Source organism: Battus philenor, unplaced genomic scaffold, assembly GCF_028537555.1.
Source record: "Battus philenor isolate CCGP_79_NKW_IND1 unplaced genomic scaffold, ilBatPhil1.0.hap1 SCAF_26, whole genome shotgun sequence".
NCBI classification, from domain to species: Eukaryota; Metazoa; Arthropoda; class Insecta; order Lepidoptera; family Papilionidae; genus Battus; species Battus philenor.
In genome coordinates, this window is record NW_027181689.1 from 4,124,961 (window position 1) to 4,151,189 (window position 26,229).

The 26,229-nt window shown below is 33.3% G+C and overlaps 2 protein-coding genes across 2 annotated transcripts in view; one reads left to right on the top strand and one right to left on the bottom strand.

Annotated features, from left to right (window-relative positions):
* The window catches only part of RhoGAPp190 (Rho GTPase-activating protein 190), a 45,634-nt gene extending 39,156 nt beyond the window's left edge, over window positions 1-6,478 (top strand). The window contains exons 33-39 of the mRNA XM_068768608.1: window positions 1,890-1,997; window positions 2,518-2,598; window positions 2,715-2,850; window positions 3,566-3,697; window positions 4,192-4,330; window positions 4,601-4,808; window positions 5,402-6,478. Of these exons, the coding sequence (XP_068624709.1) occupies window positions 1,890-1,997; window positions 2,518-2,598; window positions 2,715-2,850; window positions 3,566-3,697; window positions 4,192-4,330; window positions 4,601-4,799 (795 nt within the window). The 3' untranslated portion in view covers window positions 4,800-4,808; window positions 5,402-6,478. The remainder of the gene's footprint in view (window positions 1-1,889; window positions 1,998-2,517; window positions 2,599-2,714; window positions 2,851-3,565; window positions 3,698-4,191; window positions 4,331-4,600; window positions 4,809-5,401) is intronic.
* A 5,759-nt stretch (window positions 6,479-12,237) lies between these two features.
* The window catches only part of LOC137925232 (uncharacterized), an 84,964-nt gene continuing 70,972 nt past the window's right edge, over window positions 12,238-26,229 (bottom strand). The window contains exons 4-7 of the mRNA XM_068768643.1: window positions 25,061-25,191; window positions 18,222-18,338; window positions 14,218-15,387; window positions 12,238-13,262 (exon numbers count right to left, since the gene is read on the bottom strand). Coding sequence (XP_068624744.1) covers window positions 13,101-13,262; window positions 14,218-15,387; window positions 18,222-18,338; window positions 25,061-25,191 — 1,580 coding nt within the window. The 3' untranslated portion in view covers window positions 12,238-13,100. The remainder of the gene's footprint in view (window positions 13,263-14,217; window positions 15,388-18,221; window positions 18,339-25,060; window positions 25,192-26,229) is intronic.

Consider the following 26,229-nt stretch of genomic DNA (forward strand, 5'->3'; position numbering starts at 1 on the left):
TCAAGAATTTTGATGTCAAATATCCGATATTTCATCCGTAACTCTGCAAGAGTTATGGATGAAATGGAGGCCCTTGATGTATAAGTGGATTAATATTTATATCAGTAGTTATAATGTAGGTAAAGAACTTAAAATTGATAAAAAAAACGGTTCTGATCCATTTGTAAAAAGTTGAGCTGATGTCACGTTTTTGAAGAGCTTGATAACTGGTGATGAAATGTAGAGTAACTGGGATAAGAACGTTCGCTCGTTCTTATCCTAGGTCGTGATCGTGCATCGGTCAGACTTCACAGACTGTGACAAAACTCGGGTTAATGTGCTATAAGGTAATGCCCTTACACATTGTTTATCATCAACTGTAATGCCTGCTGATAACACCTGATGAGGTTAAAGCAAGAAGTTGAAAGAAAAACGATGGAATTAAATCCATGGTTGAGAGGCCAGATTTGCATTTTCGAGATCAAAATTCTCTTCTGGCATGGCATTAGGTCCATAGACGTTACTTATTTATTCCGTGAGTCGAGATGCATTAATTTCCTTTTTGAAATTTTTAAATGTAATTCTAAATTTTAAATATAATTTTGAAATAGTTTTTTTGAGTACTTCATGTGAACAAAATCCATCTTAAAGTCAAAATCAAACAAATACAACCAAAGAAATTTTGTTACAAGTTTACATATAGTATTTGCTTGCAAACCTTTATATTGAAAGACTTTTTTTCTCAATATTCACTGATTCAAAATGGTTTAGTAGTTTACCATAAAAAAAGCCCCGTATTAACCTTACAAATATGTGTAACTTGTTGTAGATCATACATTTTTAATTATAAATATGTCTTAATAATTTCATGCAACAGGATCGAATGCCCTATGAGGTTAGTATTAATTTATAATTATAAAAACTAATAAAAATTGTGAAAGATAAATCTACGCGAATACTAAAGACCATAGTATTATTTTTTCAAATGTGAATGTAACTTATATTATTTGAATAGGGAAGTAACATGAGTTGTGAATAATAAAATATATTTAATATTTATTACATATATTTAATGGAATCTAGCGTTACTTTGTGGAAGTCCATCCTAAGTAAGAAAAGGACCAACATTTACCAATGACTCTGACTCTGTGTTTGGCACTAATCGGTGTAACATTACTCCTGAAGATGCCCCGTGGAGGGGTGAAACACGTGTTGAGTGATTTGACGGTGGCGGTTGTGTGATTCGCATTGTTTGCCGCATACGCATTTATCAGCGGGCTGGCGGGCGGTACATTTTGTTGCACGACTACCACTACATGTGCGGAAGTGGCTAAATATTAGCCCTTTTCTTATTTATAACATAGTTTAATAAAAAATAAATCAACTAAAAATTCCGATTTTGGAAAAAGAACCTGCGTTAGTAAAGATGTTCTTGACGTTCATTTTATTAATGATAATATAATTAAGGTTTGGCCCCACAACAAAAGGAAACTCACTAAACCAAAATAATGAACTATGTATCCCAAAGAAATATAACATTCATTAATTCGCTTTAAGACTGTGCTTTGGATGGTCAGCCACAGTTTCTTTTTAAGAAAAAACACTTGTTTAAACAATGGGAACATTACAACACTATTACAATTTTTTATTTGTTCTCCGATTTGTTCAACAAGCAGATAATCTGAGATATTTCTTTTATAATAGTATTTTTTTTATTATAGAACAAAAATATTGTATATAATTTGCGACAAAATATTGTATTTAATTGGTAAATTCATCAGAATAAGACTTAACTGTAAATCTATAAGTAAGTTTACCATTTTCTCTACTTTTTCTATTATCATAAATTAATGTGTCTGTGATATAATAATGTTGCCATAAATAAATGATCATGGAATTGTTTAATTTAGCTGTTATCGGGCGAGTACCCGTCGTCGGCGCAGGACAACTCGTCCTCCAGTGCAGCGGATTCAAGGCGCCGGGTGCAGCCCTTCAGTAAACACGACCGCAGGCATAAGGTGAATTATAATATGTATAATATATAATAACCGCAACGAGGGTCCCAAGGATGCCAAGGATGTTGCTGCAAAGAGGTCTATCCTAAGCTAGGCGAAGCTGTATGTAAACTAACATAAACAACTCGTCAGTTACAAAATAAAGCAACGCAACTTGTACATTATTGTTAATTTATTTATATAAAAAAAAAATATATTATCCACTTAGTCATTCACAGTGACCATGTGTGTTCGTCATGTAGAGAATGTCGGTAGAGCATAATTTGATAGAAATATGAATTAGATTTGACAACAAATTCAAATGAGTTTTATTTTCAAAATATAATGTAATTGTTTAAGTAATTCTATGTATTTTTGAAAAAAAAAATACTTATATTCAATAATTATATAGTTTTAGGAAGTGACTCCTACTAAATTCCTGTATAAACTGTTATACAATCTTGTTTCTAAATAAACATTTTCTTTTAGCTTTATGTTTTAAAACAAAACATGTCTGTATTTAAAATATTTTTTTTCATTACAGGAGTTTTCCAAGAGCAAAGACTCGAAAAAGAATTCATCGCAAATTACAAACACGCAATCGGCACAAAACTGGGGTCCGCAGGTAAACTATGTGAAAAATATATTTTTTTTATAAAAATTGTTCATAGTTGCACTAAGACAGTCTGTAGACCATTTGTATCTGTTTGTTAATGTTTGCTAATACAAAAAAAACTCCAGGGTTCTCACGGAGTGCCGCTGTTTGTGGAGAAATGTGTGGAGTTCATAGAGAGGGAGGGGCTCGCCTCGGAAGGACTTTACCGGGTGCCCGGTAACAGGGCGCATGTCGATATGCTCTTCAGCAAGTTCTATGAAGGTATGAACGTTTCTTATAATTTTTTATATCGTAATAAATTGAATTGAGGAATATGTCTAACAGATATGAGTTGTATCTATTCCATTATGACCTAAAAGTGTAAAGACCTTTTGAAAAGCACTTTGCTAATGCTCTAATTAGATTATTACTCCTGTTTGTGCATGTGAGATGAAAACCTCCCTTGATAAGTACAGGTAGTCACATTGATCACATGAAGCCGACGATATAATTTGTCAAATAAATAAAATAGGAAATACGAAAATAGAAACTGATATGTCCAGGTGTCTCGTAAATTAACGTTAATTTGGTACATTTGGTAATGCTAAATCACTAGCTCCAGAAAAAAAAATTAAAAATGTTATGACACCTATTTTGAAAATCTTTAAAAGTTTGCTTTAATAATACATGGCTTGGCAAAATGTTATTTTCTTTCTAAATCAGGCTGTTGAAGTTATTTGTTTTTAATTAATTTTCGGTGGACTATCACTGCCTGAACCTTTCACTCAATTTCGGGTCGATAGTGGTGCTTTTTGTTAGAGGTTAAATTTAAACCAATTACCATGTTTCTTTTTGGAGGTTGCTGTATAAGAATTAATGAACGAATCCTACACTACAAAATAATTATTATTTATTAATGACTTATTTGAGAAATTTCATAAACTAGTAAAGCTGCCCCATTCATCTCGTGGCTTTAAGTTATTATTTTTTGTTTCAGATCCCAACATAGACTTAGATTCTTTAGACATACCAGTGAATGCTGTTGCGACTGCGCTTAAAGATTTCTTCTCTAAGAAACTGCCGCCTCTACTGGACGAGACGAGTATGTCTCAGTTGGAGGATATAGCTGGTTGGTTAATAATCTTTTTTTTTAACGTATTAAATTTTTTATTGGAAAGATGTTCACACTTCAAAATCAAAAACATTTTCTTCTAGAGTATAATACATTATGTTTAGCCATTAGTGAATGAAACAACTAAGACACGTATTCCTGCGAATAGGCTTTACTAAGCATTTCGGAGAAGTCAAGTCATTGATATTACGTAGATTTAAATATGTATTTTTACATAGACTTTTATTATCTTCGGAATGTTGATACTAACGGGAGGAACCTGAAAAAAAATATTTTTAATTTTTTTTTCCGTTATAAATCGTCTATTTGTCTCATGAAATTCATTGTGAATACTAATTCGAAGAATGTTTATCTCCTATATAATTTTTATTACATTAATATGATTTATAGATTAGTATAAATTTAAAATTGTTCAAGGGCTGTTATAAAGGAAGCGTTTACTTTATCCCAAAAAGAATGAATCATATTTGAGTGATTGTGTTTGTGTGTAGCGATGCGGGGCTGCATAGCGGGCGGCGTGGAGCTTAAGGACCGCAGCTGGCGGCTGCTGGCCTTGCGGGCGCTGCTCAACTCTGCTCTCACGCCGGTCGCGCGCGCAACCCTCGACTACGTGCTGCACCACTTCGCAAGGTCAGTGATGGCATCATACAATGAAAACCACAAAAAATCCGTATAATAAAAGGCTAACTTGATCCCATTTGATCATATCAGCAGGACGTTTACGGTCAAAGGCTTTTATGATTACCAATAGGACATGTGGAAAAGACGGTCTGCATTCAACGTTTAAGATAGAGGATATTGGGGATTTCATGCTAATTTTAGTTTCTATTGAATTGAGCTCTTCGTCATTCTTCTCGTGAAAATGATCTTAACTGAGTAATATGAATAAATTTCTTTTAGGGTCGCTGACAACTCCAAATTGAACTCGATGGACAGCAAGAACCTTGCAATCTGCTGGTGGCCCACCCTCTTGCCAGTGCAGTTCTCGGACATGGGCCGCTTCGAGATGACGCGGCCCTATCTCGAGGACATCGTCCAGACCATGATCGACCAGCATCCGTTCCTCTTTCGGGGTCAAGAGGCGTTTGTTATGGTGTGAGGAACGTGTGTGAGTATTAAAATGTTTATACTGAAGCCCAAAGAATAAAATTTTCAATGCAATTTTGTGAAACTCTAAATCTGTGTAATTTATCATCACATCAGCCAATAGGTTTAACTATGCCGCCGGGCCAGCTCTGGCGGCAGGCAATCTTTCGGCTCCAAGGGCTGACGGTTGCACGTACGATGAACTCCGGCCTATAAATGATTATTTGAAATCAACGTAAAGATAAAATCTTGTTATAGTGTAGGTAATGGGAACATTAAGAATTTTTTGATATAAATCATTGTTCCTTATTTTTAACTAGTGATTTTATTTTTATTATTATCACTATAAGTCTATTAACATTTAGTTTTCTGTTTCACATTACCTTTAGTAAACCTCTGCCTAGGGATCGACAGACAAACAATTCATATAACTATCATCTGATCTTGTCAAAGAATAGCAGAGAAATAGAGAAACGAGAAGGAATAGAGGCTTACGTCACGCTTAAATTTTACTTAAAATACTGATATATTTATTAACTATCAGATCACTAGAATTTTAGCCGGACGTTGGTTTATGGGACATTCGTATATTTTTTTCCTGGCATTTCATTACAGGAACCCACAATGCAAGTTGCATTCGTGATGGACGACGTCTGACGTCGGCCGACCGCGGTGATGTCATCACGTGAGCACAACAATGGGTCCTAACGTTTCTGTGTAACTTACTGTCGTTTGTGACGTTATACGGTGACATGCCCTAGTGCGTAAGATTGGCTTATGTGTCGCTGTCACTTTACCGACACCCGTCGAATTCGGCACGACAATCCCTTGCAGGTGAGGGTATGGGAGGCATTCCGTCAGAAGAGGCTGAGGGTAATGCACTCACATGAGTTGCTGTCCATTTTCTAAAGTGGATTTTATTATAAAAAATGTCGGCCGGTATCCCAGTGATGTTACTCGAGAAATGCGGTTTATTTTTACAAGTGTTGTCATATCATAATGTGCTTAGTGGTATCGCGATGTTACAGGTTGCTTGCATTTTGATGTTTAGCGCTTTCATAATAAAAACGAATTTCGATTGGAGGTGTGATTGAACATTTGTTCGTCGAGGAGTTCGATCAGTATTTTTAACGTAGGCGGTATTCGAAATTACGTCGCATTTCCGAAAATAGATTTAAGGTTGAAATTCGTGCACAAATATTTATCGTGAGTCTTAAAATTAAGTATTACCCGTATATAACTAAGCATCGGTAATTGTATAATCAATTAATGGCAACACCGTGTACGAGCACATTCCGTTCAGTCGAGAAGTAATTATTATGTAATTGTTAATAATATTATCTAACTTAATATATATATGTGCAAAAATTATATCGTAAGAGCTTGTATTTATTGTTTTAATGATATTTTTTATTTATATATTAGCTCGACATATAAACATGGCTTGGCATGATGCAATATTATGTATCTGTGTAAAAATTTGATAACGATTACACGAAACTCACACAAGCCCGGAGTAAAGGACAAATATTTAAACTCACATTGGATATTTTAGATCGTACATTATATAACTTGTATTTGGCTCTGCATGGGGGATATTAATTTATATTAGGATGGAATGCTGTACTTCTTTTGGCCAATATTTGATCAATATTTATAATTCTTTATATAATGGAATACTATGAACTTACATGATGACGCTTCCAACCACCCGTATTGGAAATCTATGGGGGAGGCCTGTATTAGACGTTTGATGGCTAAAATGGTGATGACGACAAAGTTTTGTGGTCAAAAATTGGACGAAAATATGAACCAATATTTCCATTAAAGGATTAATATATGCAAAGTCTTGCCAGAGACTAAAAATGCCAGTCTAGCTAGTGTCGGCCAGATAAATCGCTAGATATATGTAATAGTAAATGTTAATATACACGATTGAGTGATATTATGTATTCGTGATTTTTCATTGGAGTGTGATATGAAATATTTTGCCATTTTATTTTAGTTTAAAAAAATATATTTTAAAGTCTATGGCAACACAAACGTTTAGTGGTCATGTATGTGTGCCATTTTGCACAGGTTGTTCAATGTAACTATTTTTTTCTACACTCTGTATAGTTGGTTTGTATTTTAATTGTATACCCATTTATAGTTGCTATAGCAAAGAAGAATTATTATGTGGGAATGCAACTGTGGGTATTTTATGCTTATATTAACCCAAGTAAAACGTCAAAATCTTATTTTATTTAGAAGAAACAATATTTTTATTAATTAATATAAGCGAGTCTGCTTACTTAATTTTTTTTAATATTGGTATATCATTTTATTTTAAATATTATGAACATAAAAATATGGCAATTTTAAATAAACTATCATTAAAGTTATAGCACATTGATTAATTTATTTTTTTAAGCATTTTTTTTACACATCATGCATTGCAGCTTGTGATTCGAAAAGATATTTTTTTACTATTTTTTTTTACAATTTTGTATTTGATATTTTATACAGTGTTTATTAATTTAAAATGACTCGTCGAGTTGCACATTACGTCACGGTATATAAAATTACTTAATTTTTATTATATTTGCGTTTAAGCATTTGTGATGTGAATTCCGTTTATGCAGAGAATGGCCTATTGTGAGTATTTATACATAGACTGATATTAGAATGTTTATTTTAATTTTGGTTCGTGAAACATTACCTAAGCTTTCGTTATTTTTATTTTTAAAATAGATTTATCCACGCCTGAGTAAAATATTGTAGTCGTGTAACAGATTACTTATATTTTGGATTCGCTTTTTATTTAATAAACGTATGTGTGTATATCGGCAGGAAGTGCAATGTTCTGCGGAATAATTTGTTGTCTATATGAGATTATTTCGGCTTTCGTGAATATAGTTTCGATGGGTCGGCGTGGGCATAAGATGTGAAATCGATGTAAACTATCTATAAGTATTATATTTAATATACTAGGTGTCTCCATTAAGCATAGGTAAGGTGTATTTACGTAAGTTTTTATCGATATTATATGTGTCATTATATAGTCCATCTCTGTCGCACGTCCGCTGCGAACGCAGAGTGCGTGCGAAAGAGACGTAACCATGTCCAACAGGGGGAATGAATTGTGGGGATTTTTTATATTTTACTATGAATCGAAAAAGACATAGAGCCTACCTGTCATGTTTCCTTATAATTTCTCTATAATCTCGCTTTACGTAGATCTCACAGAACGTGAACAAATATTTTCTATTTCCCCTAATCATTTTTATAATGCAATTTCTATATAAATAATTGATGTAAATATTGTACATTAATTCATTTATTTTTTTTGGTAATTTATTTATTTGAGATTATTTTTTTATATTAAAGAGTTTTAAAAGCCATATGTTTGTTACACTATGCAATAATTTTTTTACTGTTTTTTTTTTAATTTTCTTTTCGCACAATTGCTTTAATTTTTCTATGTTGTTGGATTTTAGTGCCATTTTATTTGATGATGTTTTGATGGTTTTAGTGATTCCTATTAAACGTCGATTAAATGTTTCGTTTGTTTGCCTCTAAATTTTTTCTTGTAGGTTCTCGAATGTTCTAATGTAGAATCAATGTACGCTTAGCCGACTGAAGCCGCATCACCTGCTTTCATGTGACGTGAAAGTGATAAATAAAAAAAAACCTAACCTTTTTTATATGAAATTGCAATGTTTATAAAGTCTTTAGACCTTTATTTAATTCGTCTTTTCATTTATGAAGGTAGTATCCGCCTTGACGGTATTAATGACAATTTATTTCAGTAAATTCAGTAATTAATTAGACTTGATCAGACCAATAGGTAAACGATCTTCCAGGTGGTCTTTTATCATCTCCTTTCCCTACTACCTACCGATTGACTGCAAGCGATGTGACTAAAATAACTTAGGATTTTTGGTAACATGTGGAGAGCCTGGTTTTTATCTTTAGCTGGTCGAGCATGGACTTATTCGTGCACAACAATGATTCAGAACCGTAAAGGAATATCGAGAATACCAGCGATTTCATGAGTCTCACTTTGGTTGCGATCAAGGCTTGATTTACGAATTCGCCCTCCATGGGCCGTAAGCAAATTCTATACAATATTAAACAATTTTAGTTGTATTTACTTATTGCAGTGATTTTGGGATGTTCTTTTTAATGAATTTTTTTATACTGAATACCGAAGTGTCAACAAAATAGTTTGATTTAAACGGCACTTGCCCTCTCCCTCACACCGATTAATACTTTTTAAAATAATCTTATCATTTAAAAACAAATCTGTCATCAGACATCTTGAAATTCGATTTAATAGTTATAGTAAAGTTTCACATTTGTCAATGAAGTGGATATAACATATAAATCAATTTATTTTAAAACTAGATTTATAAAGAAAATGAGCGAATAGAACTGTACTATTATCATCGAGTGTCTGGAAAAGCACTAGGAGTAAAGACTGTATGCATTTAATTTTGTCGTTCGTAGGATTATTTAGGAAGTAAATCTTTTTGTGTTCAATGTTACCACTTTCCGGCATATCACTTACTACTGAGGTTTGTGGGTCACTTTTTTGGCATGTTTGACGCATGCTGAGTCAATTTCTGTGTATTGCTGCTTAGGCTACTGTGGTATCGAGCGTGGTTCGGGATTGATTACACTATTGCTTTGTAGCTGTGGCCTTGTAGTAGATTTCCAACCATTTTTCCCCTTTTTAAGTTGTCATCTATGTTCATTGATAGTGTTGATGTTGCATAGTGGGTTATTTGACGCCCACTTGCAATTTATAATTTAGAATACGATGCGTCGAAAGCAGGTAATGTGGGGTTAGTCGGTAAATCAATTTGCTATGTGCGTCTCAATTAACTGTAAAACACAGTTCAAAAGAATGTGTCATACCTATTTTATAATAAATAACCATCTATGTAATAATTACAGTGTTTTATTTATAAAAACCTAATCTTTTGTATGTTAAAATCTCACACTAGGAGACCTACTGCATTGTTTGGAATGATCAACCATTAACAAAAGTCGCGAAAAGGTAAAAGGTAATGTTATCATCATTTCAGCCGCATTAAGTCCACTTCTGGCCATACGCCTCTCCTTGAGTTTTCCAATAAGACTGGTTAGAAGCGACTTGCATCAAGCGACTTCCTATGACATGTAAAAAGTCACCTGTCCACTTGTGAGCGAAAGCTCTACACAGCGCTTTACGGACCGAGGTCTTTAATCCAGAACTTTGAAGTCCCAGCGGACATCTATAACACCGATAGTAAAACACCATGTCGTTTTTTCCCCAATCGAGCGGTATTGGGGAAAAAAAACCACCTGCGGTTTGTGAGGCATCATTTTTTACCAACTTGACATAATCTGTCATAAAAAAAATAGCGACAATATATTGTCAGAGAGACAAAAGAGGTTTAATACATTTAATTGCACTAACCAGGCGTCTGAAAAATCGCATATTTCGCGACAACTTCTATCTGATTTTGGGACAGGGCGTTTACTTTTTTATAGTTCTTTTCACATTCCTTTTTATTTCTTTACTCTTCTTTTGTTCTTCATATGATCAAACTTCCCTCTTCTTTCATTCTATAATTCAACAGGATTCTTCTACACACTAATTTTCTTTTATACTGTGTCTCTCTTCTCATCCCTCCAATATCACAGGTTTAGGTAATTATCATATTATTTTGCTTTTAGCTTTAACTGACCATTTGAAATGGTCAAGGCTGAGGCTTTCGAGGAAACCCTTGTTCTTCACTTTACTTACGAGGTTTAGGCCTAACTAAACAGGCAATTTGAAAATGGCACTTGGGGAGCAGAGAAGTTCAAATAAAAAATAGGGACATAACTTCTTACATAATACCACAATAAATAGGATATTGTTATAATATAAAACGATAATGTTTTGTTTTTAGAACTAAACTATTAATAATTGTAACAGAAACAAAAACACACACCTGTGAAATATAATTTATTTGTGTTCTGAACAGATACCTATACACGACATCACAGAACATTGGTTACAGTATTTACAGGTTCCCTCTACTGACAATATACACAAACTTGTTTACATACCTCCAAGACGTACATAATTGATGTTACCTAACAATGTTTCACATCAAAATATTTATGGCACTGCACCATCAGTACAGACTATTACGATATATGTAGCTGACTGTACCATTAGACTTCTAATCCTATTAACAATACAATCAAGTTTTATACGACATTATTTTATCTACATTTAGTCACTTTTCTATCTATATAAATAAAATTAATAAACAAGTGTGTTGTTAAGCACAAAATTCGTCGGCTCTACCAATTCTAAACATGTTTTTGTTTTGGTTAAGGCACGGGGAAGGTTCTTACAGAGATAAATGAAGAAATTTTAAGTGAAACAGTATAAACAACTAACCACAGTAAGTTAAAATATTAATTCTTTGCTATCGAACACTACGTCAATCAAAACAAAAAATGGTAGTATCTATAGTTTATATATATATATATTACTAGTTTTAGATCGTGTAAAATAGAAAATCAATTTTTGTTTGTTATCGTTCTTTAGTATAAAGACATTAAATCAATAAATAAAGTAATCGTTATATAATACGCTTTTTTTCATTGGAATGCAACAGCCCCATGATTCATGATAAAACGAAGTCTGTAAGAATTAATTGTAACCAAATATATGACGCTGACTGTACAAGCGAAGCTCTAAATGCATTAAACGATACGAAGCAGTTTTATTCGGCACATTTTACCTGTTTAGTAAATTTGGAAAGTAAATAAATTAAACATTATAATGTAAATGGTTTTATACCAAAATTGTTTCAATGATTAATACTGACCCATTAGAGCTGTCATTACATTTTCAAATATAAAATACGGCATTTCAAATACCTATGAACGAACGTAATTTGTAATTAACCACTTATTTAAATTTCTACTATTAAAAATAATAAATAATAACCGTGTTAATTTGAAGGTGATGTTTTGGTGGCAAGTGAGGTGCATTTTAGTAACAAAAAAAGATAGCGTATCATTTCTGTTAAGATGGAAAACCTCTCTGCAAATAAACAAATATATCCGTCTCACACGCCTAATCGATGGTTGGTTTCCATAATAATCAAACACTTCAAATTTAAATTCGTATGTTTTGTAGTGTAAATATGAAAATTAATCTTTCAACTAAATTATTTTTTATCAATTGTGCACGCCTTAGTTTTATAATAACAACACCTCTATTTTTATTAATAATATTACTAGTGTAATTTAAACTTTGGGATTTGCTTTTTCAATTATAGTTGTATTATTTTATAATAAGGATATAGTACAAAAATGAATGTAGTTTACATCAAACAAATAATGGCGAATCAATGACTTTCTAAAAAATTGAAAACATCTTAATAATTTATTACTAGAATAAATTTGATACAGTGACTACGAACATTCGATACATATCCTACTGTATATGTCGGGCACAGATAATACAAGAAAATGTTCAAGTTATAGGTTAATCATAACGACATACGGATGCGTTTACATATATACGATAAAATTCAGTAGACATTTAAATATCCACATACACAAGCACAAACGTACACGTATGTACAACCACTGATAGTACAGGCATTTTTTCTTAAATAGGTTATTAATTGTATGCGTGTATGTCATAATTCAATTGTATGTACTTTAAATCGTTTCTGTATAATTTTAACGCCCGCTACAATAACTTGTCCGTTTCACTTGAATAAGCGCTGTATCTATTGTCTCATGTTAAGTAATTGTTGTTAGCCTTAAGGCTTTTACAGCTTCATCGGAAACGAGTTCACGGAACGGAGGTTTGCGCTGTATTTACCATGTCCGGCATATATAGTAAAGAGTAAATCATTAAATTTAGTGATAGTAATATTTAAATTTCTCTCATATATAAAACCTAGTTCCATCTACGTTTAAATATATTTCTATACATTCATAAAGACATAAAATTATTATAATAAACCTAATCTAGGTTCACTTCACTAGCTATAGTCAATTAAGAGTTGAGAGTTCACTGAATATCCAAGCACCTGTTTCAGAACACGAAGTGATCCGTTACTGAATCCATTATTAAAAGGTCCGGCATATTGATTGGACAGTGTCTGGTGTTATTTGAGTATTAAAGAACTTTGAAAACACATCGTGAAGTCATGTTTTGTTCAGAATATACGAAGAATAAATAGAACTTTCTTGTGCACGTCGAACAGTCTAGTTGAACAATCTAAGGACAGTTTCAATCACATCCTATATTTTTTTCTGGAAGTTTCTATACGCAGCCGGCGCCCCAACAGCCGCACCACGGTATAGAGCCATCTTGCGGCGCAGCCGAGAGCTTCCTCGACTTGTGCGTGCACGCCGACCCAAGCGAATTCATCGACGAACACACGCTGTTCGTTCTTTCATGCTCCGAATGGGAGGTGGTCATCTCCTAGAAAAAAAAAAAGAATGCCTTAATACTTATAAATATTGCAACAGAAGTTGCTCTAATACAGTAATATTTTGAGTTTCATGTCATGTGGATTGGTACAGCAGTGATAGCACAGAGGTAGAAGACAGATTTGCGGTCGTAGGTCGCGGTTTCGATACCCGGAATGAAATCTTATATAATTTACACTTTGTGCTTTATATAATATTAACACTGTTCATAATAAAAGTTTACAGAAGTTGGGCAGCAGCGTCCTCTGCGTACGATAATTCCACTCACGATCGCCAACTCTTCTGTCAAGCGTGACGAATATAATATATCTCCCATAAATATCTTTGGCAGACGCCTTGCAGTGGAAATTTATGGGCTGAAACGACGAATTGTTCTGTTTTTCGGCAAATCTTAAATCATCATGTTCGTAGCACTAAAAATGGCAGCAAAAATTAGCAACCTCAGCCTACAAACAAAAAGATGTTCTTTAGCACAACTTTTGTTGTGTTGGTGTTAATTCGTAAGTACCTAACATATGAACAAAAGATTGAATTAGTATATTTGAATAAATGCTATGAAATGAAAAATAAGACTTAAAATAATTTAAATTAAAAGCATTGTTTCTTTAATGGAATTTGTGGTATTGACAGCTTCTAGTTAAAAAATTTGTACAAGAAGTAATCAGTAACATGAGAAATTAAAAAACAGATAATAGATTAATAATTTTGTTTAAACATATCGCAGTGTTATTAACTAAGGAGATAGATAAAGTTAAAAATTTCGAATTTGCTTAAACCTGGCATACTTCATTAGTTTCGTTTTTAATTTTAGATGTATGTACACTTTATGCACTGTAAACTGTGCGGAATATCTTTTAAATTAAAGTACTTTGTGGCAGTAGAAATTGAAGTGATGTGTGATAATGGCTTAATGCATCCAACAGTGCATCGTTCGTTACGGATAGTACCTGATAGCTATCCCGCTTATACCGCGGGCCAGAGCTAGAAGAGGAGAGCGTGTTTCTAGGTCGATGGCGACTGCAGTGTCTATGCTTTCCCATCTCTTGCGCCTCTCCATCAATCAGCCTTTCGTTGTCACTCTCCACTTGTATCGGAACTCCATTCTTCGCTGTCCCGTTTTTAACCTCCTTCTTATCTCTCCTTTTCCGTTCTCTCTTTTTAAAAGTTAGAGAGAATCGCTTTCGCTTTTTCGCTTTCGGCGACTCCGGTCGTTGTGGTGCAGTTGATTTCTCTCTTTCCGATCTGCTGGTATCATCGTCTGGTGGTGGCACTTGGGATTCTGAATCGGTTTTAAGAGTAACCTCTGTTCTGACGGAGGAGTCTGGTTCGCCGGACTTGTACGCAACTTCTTTCTCTAAGTTCGCGAGCTCCATGCGGCGAAGCCTTTTCGGGAGTTTGTTGACGGTCGCGTATATCGGCTCTTCGTTCTCTCCAACGGGGGCCGACCGCGATCTAAAGAAGAAGTCGAACTTCTTAGGTTTCACCGGTATACGTCTTTCTACGAAGACAACGGTGCTGGCTACTTCGGTTGTGGTCGTTAATTCCTCGCCAGATTTGCTCGGGCTGCTCGGCACTGGCGTTGATCGCGGGTAGTCGTACGTCAATTCTATATTCTTTTCGGTTACATAAGATTTTGGTGGTTGTTCTTCGATGGGTTGTGTTTCTGGTTTGACAGTCGGGTTCACTTTTTGACAGCAGCACTCTCTCTGAAGTATCTGTCTGGTGTTGCACATGAAGACGGAATTTTGTTGTATGTAAGTTGTATGAATAGAAGGTGCCGATTGCACGTCTCCCAGAAGTTCCTCCACGTTGCCTCCCGTGTGGAAGCGCGGTGGCTGATATGGCGCAATTACAAAACCAGGCGGTGGGGGCGTTATCACGTGACAAGGCGATGACGTCACAGACTGGAAGAACTTCGGCATATCAGGTGTATCGTGAATAATTACGTCTACCGTACGCTCCTGTCCATTGTCTGCCAATTTCGTCTGCGACTTTGTATTGTCTTGCCGCTCCATAGTTTGAGAATCTACAACTTCATCACTGTCTTGTTGATTAGCCGGTGGTTCTTTTGCATCATTTTGACAGTCCTCACAAGTGCATGGAGATTCGATGCCACTCTGGAAGTAGAAAAAAAATTTTCAACAAAAAGTAGGCATCTTAGTAAAGAATCTTATTAAAAGCTATAATATATTATGATGCATAACATAAGTAGATTTAATCATGTGCGTAATAATATTATCGGTTACAAGAATTACAACCGCTTTGTGGAGTTTTACGTTACACAAGACGATCAGAGTAATTAGCTAATATATAAGCACGTGCATATTCATTCATAAGCTCTAATAAATTATACTCGCTTTTACTGATAATTTATACATTTTTAATCTATGGGTACAAAATAAGGCATTGAATAAAACAATTATAAAATAATAATATCCTTTGGCTGCCCAGAAATATTTTGATTAATTAGAACGATTAAAAAATATCCATTTAAATATTGGACAATTAAAAAAGTTATGACGTTTAGAATTCCATATCCCGCCCAGTTGTCATTTTAAAATTACGACTTAACGTCAGATGCCAGATTTGTCACGCCGACATTTAAAACTGAATTCCAGACATGTTTGTAGTGATGAATAATCTTAAACATACAGAAACTTTAACCATAGTATACATAAATATAAAAATAAAATATCCAGTAACAAGAAATGTTTATTATTGAATGAATTTAGTAGGGATGTTACTTTCGCTCATGACATTTCTCAGAAGCTTGTATTTAAAATAATGAAATTAAAAATGCACGACGTTTTTTTTGTAACATGCGTCTTAAAAATTCAATCACAAACATGTATTATAAAATCAATGGTTTAGCTACCATTAGGTTCCACATAACACTATTAAAATTAAATAGTTATTTTATAAATAAACCACAACAAAACGATTTTGAACTTAATGTTTTAGGAAAAAAACATGCACAAAATGCTCACATGTATCCAAAGCTATGTTCACACAGTCACACTAAACGTATTTACACGTAATTCACTTTTAAAACAATAAAAAAGTAACACCTTCACATCGAAGAAAGCGCGTAGACGAACACATTTTTTTGATCATTTTTTCACGAGCTGCCAGTTCGTACGGCCGCTCGAGACGCAACTGAGTTTATTTATAAAATTTTAACACTAGGTGTAACATTATTTTCATGCACACTCCGTTTCACCGCCCTTGACTCATTTTCTCCAGTTCCAATGATCGCTCCCAGTTTTTCGTTGTTGGAATCAAACTTTTCACTGGACGAAAACACAGTTTTGCGCGGACCGCAGCTGTATTGGTTCCTGGTGGATATGCTATTTTTGTTTCGATGACCCTAGCACTTCGGCTCGTCTGAGGTGCGTACAATTGATACGTCAAATGGGTTGAACATTTCCTGCTAATTTTACGGCTGTTTAATTTCGATTCCGATGATTCAAATTTCGTTCTTTACGTTTCTTTTGTTTATTTCTATTGGCAACTCAAATCGTGGACGCCAATCGATCTGTTCAGTTTATTACAATTGAATAACGTTTCAAAATGTCGATACCGATTCAATATTTTCAAACGTGATCCTTGTCATTAGCGGGTTGTATACATTCTTGATTTCAGGTCCATTTGTATAATATGGTAATAAATAATTTTACGTAAGAAATTGTAGTGTCTTTTATTGCATAAAATAAAAGTATAATTGACTATTCTAATTCTGAAATTTAAATTGTAGAAAAGTAATATTATAGTTTGAGATCAATCCATAACTATAGAATGTACTAGGACAGCACTACTAATTTTAGCAGAAGTTTTTTTTAAATTCCCTCAGGAAAGTACGAAGTTCTTCAAGTTGATTCAAATCAACTATAGAACAATAGTCACAGTAAAATATACAAATAGAATACTAAATAATAAATGTTTTTATTTATTGTTCTGTTTATGAATATACGTGTTAATGTATTTATTATTAATATATATAAATAAATATATGCGTATATTTATATATTGTCTAAATTTTTGGTTACATTGTATATATATCATATTCTTAACTATCTCGTACAATCTACACGTTGACTAACCGCTACCATACTGTGATTATCTATAGAAATTGGTTTGTGTGATAAAACCTCCCATTGTACTTTTTTGTTTTATTAAACTTCTTTATTTTTCTTTTTTATGTTCCGTGTACGATAAAATGTACCAAAGAAAATAAATAAATATAATAAAATATATTTATAACTGATCCACCATAGATTAATAAATGGTACATTCGATAATCTAATATTTAGATTTATGCTTACAAAAATCTCTAGTTTTACGTAGTAGTCATATATTTTTTTTAATTTTCAATAAATACCATTTGTCCATTGGCATTTACAACTTCACAAAGTTTGAGTTGGCAAAGTGCTCAAGGCGTTTAGCCTAAACCTATTTACAGTAACTAAGGTCGAGGGCTTTCAGGAGAGCCTCGTTTCTGGTCGTTACATTATTTATATCATAGGAATACTATATACATATACTACATATACCACTCGGACATCAACACATAGACGACGGTGTTAAAAGTCTACAGAATAGGCAGGATGTGGTCTTTCAATCGGGTTTATTGGAAATCTATGGGGAAGGCCTATGTCCAGGAACAGACTTTCTAAGGACGAAATGTTGATGATGAAGAAATTTTGTGGATTAATAATTATAATGAGCCAGGCACAAAATTGAATTTTTAAATCATAATGGAAAGTAATTTTCTGCTTTCTGTCAGTTCTATAGGAAATCTATTTGGGAGGCATATGTTCTGTATTGGGCGTCTCAAGCCTGAAATGATGATGATATTTAAAGACCTACTTACCTGTGAGTCCCAATGAGATGATATAATTGTTGTGATAGGAGAACTATCGTGTGTTTCTTGCCGTATACCGTATGGTCTTACCTTGTTTCCCTCCTCGCCCTCCTCAGGGACGACACTGAGGTCGTGGAAGGCGACAGCGCGGGCAGACCCGTCCACACTGATGCACTCCGGGCACACGCTGCACACCGACGCGCTGTCCTGCCAAGCGATACTGTGCTTTATTCACAAAACTTTAGCAATGCAATTTGCGAGACGTATCAAGTATTTTTTTTAAATGAGGGAATGATTATTCTTTCCATCACCATCCAAAAGTGATGGTTCCTGTCTAATATTTTTAGTAATAGTCATCATCATGACAGCCGTTAACCGCTCACTGTAAGGCATGTGCTGCCTGCATTCAGTGACTTCGCACGACCATGATTATGTCGCCGTGATAAGCATATTTTTCTAAAAACATTGACCATCAGATAAAAGTTTTTATTATGAGTTGAAAAAATTATTACTTGAAAATACTATTATTAAAGTAAAAAAATAAAACTTTTACACTTAGTAAAATGAGTACAGATTTAAAATAATTGGTTTTCTATGCCCGAAATATTTATCATTTCTTTTGGTATAATAGATGGAAACATAAAAGAAAAGGACTGTACGTTGTTAAGCAAATAATCTATTAATACAGGTTGTAACACGATCGGTGGATTAAGCGTGGCCCAACGGTGGGAACTTCAATAAATATCTATTATACTTCAATGTAAATTCAGAAAATTTCAGTAATTTGGCCTATCTTGTATAATCTATTATTTTATTGAAATTATCCGATTATTTCATATAAGCAATGCTTTTGCTTTAAAGTATAAGGGTCAGATTTAATAGAATATTGTACCTTTACGAAATCTAACATGAGATCTACCACTAGTAAGCGAAAATATGAAAATGAACGGCGTTCTGATAGATATTCTGGAACATCAATAGAAAAGCGGCGCTAGCTTCTTCGGCTTCATTTTATTTTAAGTATAATGCACAGAATAGCCTCTCGATCGTGGAACATAAGCCTCTCTGCTTGTAAGTAGATAATCTCCCTCCCCCCTGCGTAGAGGGGAAGAATATTAGCATACTTTCCACATGTAACAGACGGTTAGTAACTAAAAAAATTCCCTATGAAGTGCGTTATGTTACTGTAGTAATTTATTAATACACTTGACATTATTCTATTATATATTCCAATCGACATTATTCATACGTTTTTACAGACCGTGTGGTTAGGAGATTAGTGTGATTTTATTTTTTAAGATGACGTAGGTTATAACTTCAAAAATACGACAAATAGTCAGTTGTAGTATAATCAGAAGAAAGATACTGCGTCTAATGTAATGATGTTTAAAGTAAGGTGTCAATTTCCGTTGCAGATATTGACAGCATGTTCATTTATGCGCAATTCGTCGGTATCATAACAAATCAATACTATTGTAAAAAAATTACAATTGACAGTTTACTTTCAGTTACTAGTTCGCAATTTATGTACATTTAATATTCTTGACTTCTTAACGAAATAACTTGAGGCCCCCGTTCCACAGGAAAGACGATTTGAAAATTGAATATATACGAGTTTAATCCTTTCGGTTTAATATAAAAAATATATATGTTACTCAGGGAGACATAAGAATATTATATGTGGTGGTCATGGCACTAAAAAGGAAGGGAAACGTTGCTATATCAACCTGCGCTTCATGAGACACGGTGAACCGTCCTTCGCGATACAGCCTGATAACACTATTATATAATAAATTATAATTATTAAAAGGGGCGTTAGAAAAATGTTGTAAACCATGATTACATGCTATAATGATCGGAAAAGTTAAATTGAGTTAATATTTGACTAAATATACATTGTTTACATTTAAATAAAAAATGATTAGCTCAGTTTATTTTAATACTCCTAATTTTCTATTCCTAATTTTAATAACATACTAAACGGTGACATATTCACGACAAATTCAGTACTACAATAAAGAGTGTATTTCTTAGTTAGTTCTTAGATCATACTGTATAAACCCTGTTCACTTTTTATCCAACATAGTAACGCTTTAAATGTTCGCGATACCTTTTTCAAGATTAAGAGAATTATCTCATTCTTATTATCGTTTGCAAAATTACATTCATGTTATTTTAATGGACGTTAAGAAATTATATTACTTATAACAAATAACTTTTACATATTTATAATATTTATATGATGGAGAAAGTCTCAATGCGCAGAATAGATCCTCGATGGTTCCTTAACGACTTAAGGTTGTCGGATACTTGCAGTCTCATATATGAAAGGCTTAGAGTGGCTTGCGAAGTGGAAAAGGTTGAAAAGTGAAAACTTTCTTGCTGCATTGTTGCAGGGTGGCGGGTGACGTAATTAGGCATAACACGTGTAACAGGAAGTGTGGCGAGAGATGGGAGGCGATGCATAAATGTAATGTGGGTAAATGCTGTATGTTGAATGTATGCTGAATGATAGAAAATATGAATGATGAGGGTAGGGTGGAACTAGAAGGGTATATAACCCTTGTCTCTTACATAAGATGGGGGAAAGGTGTTTTAAAACAAAAGGTTTTTGGATAATTAGATTTGGATAATTTGGATACAGGAACCTTTCAATCACTACTATTGGAAAAGTATGGAGAGGGCTTATGTCTCGTAATAAACCTCCTAAAGCAGAAATAATGTTGATAACGATATAATACATAGTGATGTCGATGAACACTTTTATAATTATTTAATTTACAAATTATGTCTATCGTTGCCTTCTGCACATTTTAATCTTGTAATTTTTATTAAAATTATCAGTTTGATGATTATAGGTCTATATGAAAATCCCGAACATCTAAAGACTACGAAAACTAGAACATGTTTCTTTCTTTATTCTGAGTCATTTTCTGCAACATGTTTCTTAAAATTATACAAGAACATTATTGTTTAAATTAACTTCTCTTTGCTACTGTATCGTTCACACGCAGTATTGCTGACCATTACGACTACAATAATTTATTTTATATCATTCCAGGGCGTCGTTCGAATTCAAATTCGAATGCCGATTTGAATTTGGAAGCCGTGAGTGATATTCTCGCTGCCGTTGCGTTTGGGTCGTGTAAATAGTAAATACTTTTTGTACAAATGTGAATAAACCTTCTTCGATCACTTTTGGCTATCATTTTCCCCCCTCAGGTGCTCAGGCGGTATCTCACGAACATACTTCTATCAACTTTCATAAGACAGACTAGCACCGAGAGCGTTCACGTATTGGATATTACTAGTACGAATGATGATAACATTAAATAAAACTTGTAATACGTGTATTCAAAATATATTTTCAAGTTAGTTCTCAAAATACGGTGTTATAGAAATAACTTTTAATGTGCCTTCTCCTACAGGCTTGCTTAGTCTTAACTGTTAGACTTTGTGTAGAATAATTTAATTGTTTTTCAGAGACATATGTCGAGTTACAGGTGTAAAAAGGCGGATTTTTTATATTTCGATAAAAATATTCTAATATATTAATAAGTGGCAAAAATTATCTCAATTGGTTTCTTTTCAACTTTGTTTATCATTATATGAACACTTACGAACAACAAAATACTGATTTGTGTCAACAAGAGAACCTCGAAGCGAATGCGTCCAATTTAAATATCCATAAAACTTTCGTTATTAAAACATGATAATTAAATTTAACGTCTCCCTAAAACCTAGCTGCTAGATTAACAAAAACTATGTAACATTTTTTTAGTTATGGTACAACAACTCTGGCATATGATAACTACAAAAAGATGACAGTTGACATAAAACTATTTGTATACATGTTATATATAAACTGTTTTAGAAAATAATTTGATAAAAATTTACGATTAAGGCAAATGAATTTTTTAGATTTGCCAATCGAAATATGTGAATTGATTATAAGTTACCTAGACGTTGCGTCGAAAATTAGCGCGTATAATGTCTCTATAAGTTTGAGAAAAGCATTTTCGCCGTGTCACGTAAAGAGATTAATCTTATCAAGAACCCGTGTTGCAACTGCGAAAACTCTACAGGAAGAACTTTGTCAGCATTTAGGTCATTACATACAAGATTTAAATCTGAGTGGTATACAAGATCTAACTGTGGAAACTTTAAGACCTTACATTTGCAATTTGAAAACTTTAAAAACTTTAGACGTTACATTTACAAATATTTTCCTATCACATATAACAAATATTTGCCCGGTAACATTGGAAAATATAAGTATAAATTACTTCAAGGACTCATTTATTTGTAATGATGCAACGTGGGAAGAATGTGTTGAAGTGTTTAAGAACAAACAATTTTTTAAGATTCATTTTATAGTATTTAAATTATGGGACGGGGAGTCCCCTTTAGTGTTTTTGAAAGACGTTCCAAACATACAGGATTTGGAAATAACAATTGCTGATAATTATACGGACGATAATATAATAAACGATGCAGAAACATCAAACAATGAAACATTTAAAATGAACTTTTCCACCTTATCCTATTACATTAAAGACCGTCGACTTGCATCCAAATCTATATATTATTTAAGAGTAATAAGGAATTTAGATTTTGAAAACATGGAATATATTCTAATCGTCTATATAAAACGAATTCGTGTGTACGTATCACCAGTATTTTCGGCATTTTTTCTTGATACTTTCAAAGATTTTGAGATAAAAGTGTCTCCGGTGCTACCGCAGATTTTAAATTGGATCCAAATATCATCTTTAAAGCTTGGCGTAAGACTACGGATTTCAATAAATTTTTTTTTGAAAATCTTTTGAAACAACTAAAACATTACTTCCCTACTTATATTTGTATTAAAAGCCAGAACAATTTGAGATTAATGAATGTAATTAATAAATGGTGTTTAGATTCTTGTAAGGTTTTGGTTGATAACGAAATTTCTCCAATAAATCTTACAATTACCGATTATTGCAGAGAAAGCGAATCAGTACACGAAGACAATGAATCCAATACATTGAATGGTCTAAAGTTTTTGTCTAGACTTATGTATCTAAAGCTAAGTAACGTTCGAGTTAAAAATGATTTCTTTCTGTTAATATTTTCAGAATGTCCCCAACTGGAAACTTTAGATATATACTATACAATGAACGACAGGAGGGGCACGGTATATGTAAACTGTATATCAAACAGTGCGAAATTTGCTAAAAATTTAAAGAACTTAAAACTTACTTCTGAATACATTAACTACGGAACAATGTTTACAAAACTATCCAACTTTTCCACCTTACAGAACATTCACATATGTGATTGTACAAGAAATAGACATGCACATTATGTCAATATAGATAATATTATTGGATTTATTCAAAATAACGTAAACTTGTATAGTTTATTTATAGAAGCCGACTTGTCCCCAGAAGCATTAACCTTACTTATGGCTCCTTTAAGGGAGGCAGCGCAGAGAATGGATCGTTCTTATATTTTTATAGAAGTTTGTGATTGTTATTGTGGTTGGAATCCTTTTGATGATGTATTTAATCCCAGTCCTTTATATATTTAGGACTGATTTTTTAAGTCGCCTGTTTGTTAAAGAGTACTTTTTAAATCATTTTAAAATCGGTACTCTTTTATTACATATTTATACAACTTTAATTATAAAGCATTCGGTTGATCTGGTAGATATACAAATCAATACACCTATCCCCCGATTTACACGGTACTTGTTTTACACTTTTTTGCTTTTACACAGTTTTTCAAAAAAGTTTTTTTTTCTTGTTTTATTAACCGATTTTATTACCATTTCTCATAATGTAAATATTTCTGCTTCAAGCATCGAATCGGCACAAATAACTTCGAGTGATGAAAGTTAATTCGAACCTTCGATTCCGAAAAAAAGAATGAGAGTAATTTTTGACAGTGATAAAGGATAATAAAACACCTTTGGTTTTATTTTTTGTTCTTCTGTTTAACGTATTGTAATTAAATAAAAACAGTGTTTCCGTAATATATTAAATATTTTAACTTGTCAATGCATTTTATTTTTATTTCTGTGTACATCAAAATCAAAAAATCACAACTGTTAAACAGAAAAATTATGCATTTTTTGCAAGTTTTTCGATTCACACGGACTTGAAAATTTTAAATTTTCGATTTTCACGTTTTTCTCGGGAAGGTATCTACCGTGTAAATCGGGGGGTAGGTGTATGTACTCTCATTATTATATCAGCTGACAAACGCCCTATGCGAGGCATAAACGTCCTTCATCGGTCACCCTGATGACCCATCTTACGGTGCCCGCATTCACCTAATTCCAACCTTAAATATGTGGATAGTTACATATGGAAGGTTACAGATCATTAGAGCCATCCGGCGTCAGGCTTTGTATAGCCAAGAGTTATTGGCTTATTGCAATTCATTAGAAAAAGAAATTAATGCAATATATTTCAGAGCGATCACTTTATAGTGTACTATTAGAAATCTATATATTCATATTTATTATATATATTATATATAAATTCACCCCTTTAAAACTTTTATACATTTAATAAATCGTCCTGTAAATATAAATAATGTACTGCACCCGAGCTGAGATTGAGAACGTCTCTGAGTTTAGTTACGAAAATATTGGTTTAGTCTGAACTATATTAGCGTTTTGTCACCTCGAATTAGGTGAAACAATAAATGCCGTTGGAAAAACAAATGAAATGGAAACAAAGTCGACGAGATATTTTGTAATATATAATATTACTCGGCTTGCACCTCTGCCCGAAAGGCATTTGCAGATTCTTCGGAATTGAGGAGGCAGTTCGTTCTGAGTGCTAAGCCTAAAAGTTCGAGAGCTTCTTGAAAAGCCTCGGCTAGTGCTGCTGCATACTGTAAATTCATTGGATTGGAATGTATATATAAATCGTGCGTACGTCCGAGTGTTCTGGCGAGGAGCGTCTCTCCCGCAGCATGCTGTCCAGCCGGTCGTATTCGTAGCGCAGGGCTGATATCTCTCTTTTCAGCTGCTCATTTTCTCTCTTCAGCTTCTTAATGTCCGATTGACCTGTTCACACAATAATACTTTATGTACTACTTTTCTTAAGGTATTTTGCTCAGTAGCCTATGTTTTTGAAGAGAGGAAAATAAAATTAGGCAGCAAACAAGCACGCAGGTGAATGTGATTTGATGTATTACATATTAGGACGAAAATATAGGTATTTTCGCAAATAGTGTTAATAAATTAGTATAAAAATCTCTTTAGATATACTATTTGTATATATGGATGGTTTAAAGACACCGAAAAGGTGAAGTTGTGGATCAAGTTAGTAAAATTTTGTTTCGGGTATTTTTTCATTAGTTTTTATTTCTGCCAAAATAAGTGAATCAATTTAAGAAATTAGAAACATCACTGAAATTTTACCTCAAAAAAGAAAATAATGTAAAGCAAATCGTGAAAAGAAATTTTGAAGTTTATAAATCTAATGCAGTATCAGCAAGTGTAGAACAAAGTTGGTTTCAACGTTTTCAATCAGTGTCTTGTTAACAAAAGAGGACGGCCTAAAACTACTTATTGTATCGCGTTTTTTATCTGTCGCGAAATTTGTACAGCGATAGCATCATGTCACTATTTACAAGACGACAAAGAGTCTTCGAATAACATGGTATCTACAAACTATACTAAAATGTAAATAAACCTAAGTAAAAAATCCCCTTTGCTTTTAAAATTTTCTTGATTTAATTGCAGCATAGGTAGATTTTATTTATGTAAGAATTGATGATTGTCAAATAATTTAAATATTCGAAGTCTGTCCGAAATGGTAACTTAACATCTCGGCTTAACTTCGATCCCACAATTGTAGTAGTACTTGATCATTGTGCCACGATATTTATAAAATTGTTTTGAATTTGCAAGCTTTTTGTTTGCACAAGCTGAACACGTGGTGCTTGGAAAATTTTCTCTAGTACGGCTGCAAGTGCTTCATTAATAATTTTACAAGTTCGTCGAATGTTTAACCTTCTATCGGGTACAAATTGAATATTATCGCGGGTAATTTTTTTTCAACAGCTGATAAAATTATTGGTACCTTTAAGTCGTCATTAA